General features: G+C 43.9%; 1 protein-coding gene across 1 annotated transcript; it reads left to right on the forward strand.

Annotated features, from left to right (window-relative positions):
* Nucleotides 1-1,180: 1,180 nt before the first annotated feature.
* On the forward strand, nucleotides 1,181-3,382 carry LOC311060020 (fibroblast growth factor 9-like; the record flags this gene model as incomplete). The annotated part of the gene is made up of 3 exons (XM_084078144.1): nucleotides 1,181-1,541; nucleotides 2,827-2,930; nucleotides 3,128-3,382. The coding sequence occupies 3 exons, from the start codon at nucleotides 1,181-1,183 to the stop codon at nucleotides 3,371-3,373; spliced, it is 711 nt and encodes a 236-aa protein (XP_083934270.1). The 3' UTR covers nucleotides 3,374-3,382.
* Nucleotides 3,383-7,184: the final 3,802 nt, after the last annotated feature.

Below are 7,184 nucleotides of genomic sequence, written 5' to 3' on the forward strand. Positions count from 1 at the left end.
GGGGCCAATAAATCAACAGCTGGGTGCTAGAATTACGCAAACGGGGGCTTTCCTCTATCTGCCTCATAGTCGCACCTGAGTCATTTATTGAAGGGGGCGTGCGATTGAAAAGCGTTTACAATAATGTTAAATATGACTTTCACGCACGCGCTCTACCACCTTCTCGCACCGTGCGTCAGCACACACACACACACACACACACACACACGCGCGCGCTTGCACACACACACACACACACACACACACACACACACACACACACACACACAGAGAGAGAGAGAGAGAGAAGCCACACATCACTGAAGAGAAGCTCTTTGGGGAAACCTCAAACCTCTCAGCTTCTCTTTCCAAATCGGTGAGCCCATTCAAGCCTATTATCCTCAGATTAACCGAGGTTATGATGAAACTGCACATAAAAGGTGAAAGAGTGGCAAGTGTGATGATCAAGGAGTTCTTCTGTTTGAAGATGAGGAGGAGAATCTCATTCGGGTCACATTAGCATAAAAAGGCATTCAAACCCATCATGGATCGATTTCCATAAGGACCAGATCAGGCTATATAGGCTACCTGGAGTGGAACTGCCATTTACTTGTCTCACTGCCATCAGAGAAGGACTCTGAACGCCGTGCGCAGGGAGCTGTATGTGTGAACGCAGGATACCCGCAGAAAAAAAGACACAAGTGAATTAAGGAGGTAAGGACGAGGAGGAGGAGGTGGAGGAGAGAGACGCACACACACAGAGAGAGAGAGAGAGAGAGAGAGAGAGAGAGAGAGAGAGAGAGAGAGAGAGAGAGAGAGAGGAAAACCCTGATAAGCACAGGAGCAAAGGGGAGTATCCCGAGGTGGAGAGGAGGAGAGAGGAGCGACACAGAAGAGGAGAGAGAGCAATATTCCAGAGGAGCTGAGGGAAGGAGGCATGTGCTGCTGCAGCCAGGAATAGGATAACATGGGATCTTAATCTAACGGTTTACTAGATAACCATCGTAACCGGTGACTGCGCAAAAACGCACACGCAGGAGGATTTTCTCATTGAGAGGCTGCTGCAGCTACATTGAACTTTTCTTTTTTCCTTCGGTTTGAAACGTCGGCTTGTTCGGCTCGGCTTGAGGCTCTCCTCACTCCGGCTTGGATCTATCTATCGCACGGATCGGATCGAGGTGTGTGTGTGTGTGTGATGGTGATGGGGGCAGCGGGCGAGGTGGGGATCGGCTTCTCTAACGGTTTTCTGGACAGCTTCGGTGCCGCTGGTGGTGGCGGTGCTGCCGCCTCGGCTCCCATCGGGTCCCATTTCATCCTCAGCCCCGGCGCCGGGTCGATGGACTACAGCTCGGTCCACGCCGGGATGATGGGGATGATGGGGAGCCGGCAGCAGCAGCACGAACACCTGGTCTCGGCGGAGAGGCTCTCCCGGAGCCTGGCGGACCTCAGCCATCTGAAGGGGATCCTGAGGCGGCGGCAGCTCTACTGCAGGACCGGCTTCCACCTCGAGATCCACCCGGACGGGACGGTGCAGGGCACGAGGAAGGACCACAGCAGATTCGGTAAGAAAAACTGTTCATAATTATCTTTTGACATTAATGTTCTGCATTTTGCTGCTCCCCTTGCTTCCACTGAGCACAAAGGCAAACCGGGCACATAAAAGAGCTAGAGAGCGAGAGAGAGAGAGAGAGAGAGAGAGAGAGAGAGAGAGAGAGAGAGAGAGAGAGAGAGAGAGAGAGAGAGAGAGAGGTGTGTGAGATTTGAACTCACGACACTGTGAGTACATGGTACAGTGTGTGCCTCAGCAAACTGATTACACAGGGCGCTCACTTTATATAATCACATTGTCCGATAACAGAGATTAATTTAGCTTGCAGGCATTATAAACTGCACACCAATATTGCTAGTAAGTCAGCTGGATTACTGTGTTGTTTCCTTAAACTCAACAACTAAACCTTCTGGTGTCATAACTGTAATAACTAATATGGAGCTATAGGCCCGGTTTATTTTAAGGTAAACAGGCGTTTCAGGTGTGACAATAGTTTGAGTATTTTATGTTTGCACACTTTTTGCCATTTCCTCTTTGGAGATTAGACTTGAGCCTTTCTTTACATTTGCCTGTTTATCTTCCACTTATCAAGATAACAAAGCACCTGCCTATGGCAGATCAAAAGTAGGTTACTTAGAAATTCTGCTACCAACGCAAGGCCATATCCTATAACACTTGACTTTCTGCCACTTGATTGATTCAATGTGAAAGTAAAATGACCACTGAAAGATTTTGTGGAAAATACATTTGCCCATAAGGCATTTGGCCTATTGCATTGAGTGTGTTGCTTAAGTCCTTACTAAGGTTCCAAATACATATGAATGAACACTGTATTCCATCTGTGCCATTTTGCGGACTCATTCATACAAAGCATTTGCATGAACTCATATGGACATCTTCAACCTTGGGGTATGTTGGTACACAGTGAAATCTGTGTTAATTTAACTCAGAGTTAAATTGACACTAAGGATTTTACTGTGTAGTTGTATGCTCCTTCTATTGAGCTGCACTGGGAATGGGGCTACTCTTCTTCAGCTCAAGGGTCCAGTGATCCTAAAGCACAAATTACACTTAGTTGCACATGGGTGTCACACACCCAAAATAACAGATCTACAAGCTCACAACTTGCCATGCTGCGAGGCTGCTATCTGCTATTTTCAGTGTGCGACACTATGATGAACTATGTGTGAACTATGTATAAATCAGGCTTTATGTCCCAAAGTACACCAGCATCAGCATCCCTGTCCATAATGTGAAGGAGCCAGAGGGAGTGACAATGTTGTGTTTTTTTTGTGCAGGTATCCTAGAGTTCATCAGCCTGGCGGTGGGTCTCGTCAGCATCAGAGGAGTGGACAGTGGCCTGTACCTCGCCATGAACAGAAAAGGAGAGCTATATGGATCTGTAAGTACTGAAACTGCTGAGTACACAAACAAACGCACACAGCCTCTCCTTGTGTCATGCACTCACTCTCTTTCATGTGCACACACACATGCACAAAAGACACAGAACAGCCCAAATACCCAAATGACTACCATCATTCCTGCTTGCTTGGGTTCAGAACACAGCCATGACAATCTCTTTCCTCTTTCTGTTTGCAGGAGAAGCTTTCAGCGGAGAGTGTATTCAGGGAGCAGTTTGAAGAGAATTGGTACAACACCTACGCCTCCAACCTGTACCGGCACGGAGAGAGAGGAGCGTTTTATTTTGTCGCCCTAAACAAAGATGGGACTTCAAGGGACGGTACTAGGTCAAGGCGGCACCAGAGGTTCACTCACTTCCTACCACGGCCCGTGGACCCGGACAGGGTGCCAGAACTTTACAGAGATGTACTGGGCCAGAGCTGAGGCTGAATGTGAGCGCAAACGCCTTCAGAGTCGGACTGAGTCGAGAAGTGAATCAAGTGCACCTAATCCTCTCTCCATCCCAGTGGAGATGGAAGGAATTTGGAATGCGTTACATTGAACTGAGGATAAGTGCACCCAATCCTCATTCCCCCTTATCAGTGATGTGGGAGAAACCCAAACCATTTCAAGACTGCACTGAGCAGGATTTTGAACCAACCCTAACAGGAAATGGCTCTAATGGAGGATATGGAATAGCCATGCTAGAGGTTATCCTGAACCCAAATGTTATTCATCCAAATTTCACCCTACACACTATGATCAAAACGGATACTGGTTGGCCTTGCTTTGGGTGTCCATTCAGTACCTCCGAGTTTAACTACCTTGTCTCAATAGCATGTTCTCTCCAATGCTGTTGTGGAACTCATGGGACTTTAATCTTCATTTGACCTCAGGAAAATGGAGTACATATTTAAAATGGTAGCACTGAAATTAACTCTAGCCACTGGCCAAAATGGTGGAACTTTTTTTGGCTGTGGCTGGAATGTCTGGTCAATTCCACAGTGTTCAATCAGACATTTCTATAAAAAACCAAAACAAAAAAAAACTACCTGGGCTGCTAAGAAACTAAATCATCTTTTGAAATGTTGAGTCCGCTAGCCATAGTGGCCAGTTTACAAAGAAACACAGTTTCATGTGTTTGATGGCAGCCATCTTTGTTTTGACCAACAGGTGTGAGGGTATAGAGAATCACATGTGATTGGCAGACAATGCCATACATTGTTCCCCTCAGTAGGTTGGCTCCAACAATGCAGATCAGACAGTCTGGGATTGTCTATGAGTTGCATGTGGAACATGACAATAGCAGGTATCCTGTGGACCATTTTCTTCTTGTGGATTCTTGTGGCAGACTTCTTTGCGTTTTCTCGGAACTCTAGAAACTCATTCTAGAACTCAGTGAAGGAATTGTGTGGTGTTCAACAAAAGACTGTGTCCGATTTCCCACATAAGCATGAGACTGACAAAGGATCTTTTAGACATGTCATTTTTTTATTTTCTATTTATGCATTTTCTTTCCTCTGGACACATATTTATTTCATATATTTATTTATTTTGAGAATATATTTTTACAGTTAGAATGTGAGATATAATAAAAGAAAAACAAGAAGCCATGAGAGATTTATTTTGTGCCATTATGTACGACTGCTTAAGCAATTTCCAGTGAACTGTAACCAATTCATGGCAAATCAGAACTTGGAAACATCTGGCTAATAACACTGGAACCCAGAGCTCTTATGTTTAAAAAAAAAAAAGCATTTACGCTGAAAAAGTAATTTCATGCTACGGCTAGTGTATTGCACCTACTGAAGCCATTAAAGGTTAGAGGTTCTTTGTAGTAGGTTGAGAGGGGCTACACTGGCTTGTGCTAGGGGACAGCCATTTGTAACTTGTGGTTTAAGCCTAATTGCAACACGTTGTTACCTTGTAGATCAGATCTTTTTGGCAACACCCTTGTGCGATGGAGAATAAATTACTGTAAGCTTAAAGGTCGTTACACACTGGGAGTGTTTACATTTTTTATGCAAAATATATGAAATTAATTCACCCAAAAATATAGCTTTTGGAAGTGTTGTTTGTGTCAAGAGCACATTCACGCAGAACTTGAATATTACGCAATGATAAATAAATGCAATTATTATCATTTTTTCAACAAATTCACACGGTCGATTTTTCGCCTTGAATAAAATAATCAATGAATGAGTCATCAACTATATGAATAGTTTGATGCAAAATATTCGCCACACATTTGCAGATTGTTTATTTGTCACGCTCCTGATATGTGAAGACCTTAAGGGCTACGTTTCACCGCTGCTACTGTAGTGTAGTGTAACAGCTAAAAGCACATAGCACACTGATGTTTGTTTTGTTTTTCTTTAAGAAAATTGCAACACAAATGCCATCATGTGTCTTTTTATGTTTCGTTTAATGAGACGTCAATGAACATCAGGAGTTCTGAGCTGTTAGAAGAGCCATGCTGTCACGATATATTGTCCAAGTTACTCTCTTTATGTCATCAAAAAGAGCCTGGCTTTGTTATGTCAGAAAACGCCTGACTTCCACTGGTTTTCAGTGAACAATAAAATTAAAAATTTGAACTTCAGTTATATCTGTGTGTCCTTTAAAAAGAGCAAATATCATACATTTTGATCATTTTCTGTGTTTCCAAACTGTCCTCTGGAGGCATTTCCAATGTGACAATGGGAATATGAATACTTGATATTCAGTTAACTACCTTTACCGGCGCTAGGTTATAAAGTACACAGTAAAATACAATTTTTTTATTTTCAAATTTTTATCCCACGATTTTGTAACCCATTTTTTCACCCAGTGTCAATTGCCTATGTAATACTGAGCTCATGCCTCCTTCAATGCACGAAGTTCCTTTCCCCTCCATCAGGCGCCCCGGCTGACCAGGGGGAAGCAGTATAGACCCCTTAACAGACGACGTCACACTGATAAGAACCAGTATGCGTGCAACCAGTATGCTCTTAATGAAACCCATTCTATCAGGTCTCGCTAGGACGCGCCTCACTAGCCAACACACAAGAGGGGGTTGGGGTGTGCTGAAACCAGCGCACCCCGAAACAACAGGTTGAGAATTGATTGCGTGAAACAATCACCTGTGCGTCCAGTCTCAATGTTAGTAAACAAATAATTGGTCTATAGAGACCAGGATTACTGCATGTTTTTTGTGAGGATACCTACCCAAGGGGACACAGGGAGAACATGAAAACTCCACACAGAAAGGCACTTTCGCCACAGTAAAATACTGAGTGTTAGTTTCTTCGCCATGCTCATCTCTATGAGCACGGCGATTTTGAAGGAAAATAAATAATGTTCAAATAATACTTAACAGGGACATACTGTAAACAGATAGAGGCCTGCAGAAAGCTGCAATCGCATACGTTTTATGTCTTACCCAGGATTCAACCCCAGGTCTCCCCCATGGGAAACCAAACATCTACCACTAGGTTAAGAGAGGGACCCCTGCTCCTTGGACAGGAGCACATATGAGCTTCAGGCAGTACTACTTGTCAACCAGTAGGTGTTCTACCCAACACCAGGGTTTGTATTTGTTAATGGAGGAGTAGGGAGACCAGCTCCAGCCACCGCAGATGTGCTAGTTATATAGTATTAGAATACTCTACCATACATATTGGTTAATATAACGTTTAATTCATAAAAATAACTTCCGGATTAATTCAACAGATTAAGAATGTACCCAATTAGAGGTAAATCAACAATTACGATTGTAGATACTGTAGATAACCACATATATACTGTGTAGACCAACATAAATACATGTAAAATACTGCATATGGCTACATGGCTAGACATACACAAATAAATCATGGAACAGATCCGTGTGACGAGACACTCATCTCTCCAGCAGCACACTCTTCCTCTGACAGACATTGCAATTAAACAAGTGACTGACAGGCTCAGTGCCCCGCCGGACTCTTTCATCCTGCTTTTTATCCTTTCTTTATCTCTCTCTCTTCACCCGCCCATCTTCTGTGAGTCATCATCACTCCCTCTTACGACACCTGAGAATGACTTGGCCGGGTGTCAGTTTAGCAGTGGATGAGAGAAAGAGGAGAAGGGGTTCGGGAAAAGGAAAAAAGAGAGGAGATGGAGAAAGGCAAAGACATGATGAAAGAAAGAGGTTAAAGGAAACACCTAACTCTCACTGTACTTACCATTCCACCCTACATTCTTGCCTGATAGTTGAAAAGTGGCCAGATTAAAGGAC

The sequence above is a fragment of the Gymnoscopelus microlampas genome, assembly GCF_963454915.1.
Source record: "Gymnoscopelus microlampas genome assembly, chromosome: 2".
NCBI lineage: Eukaryota > Metazoa > Chordata > Actinopteri > Myctophiformes > Myctophidae > Gymnoscopelus > Gymnoscopelus microlampas.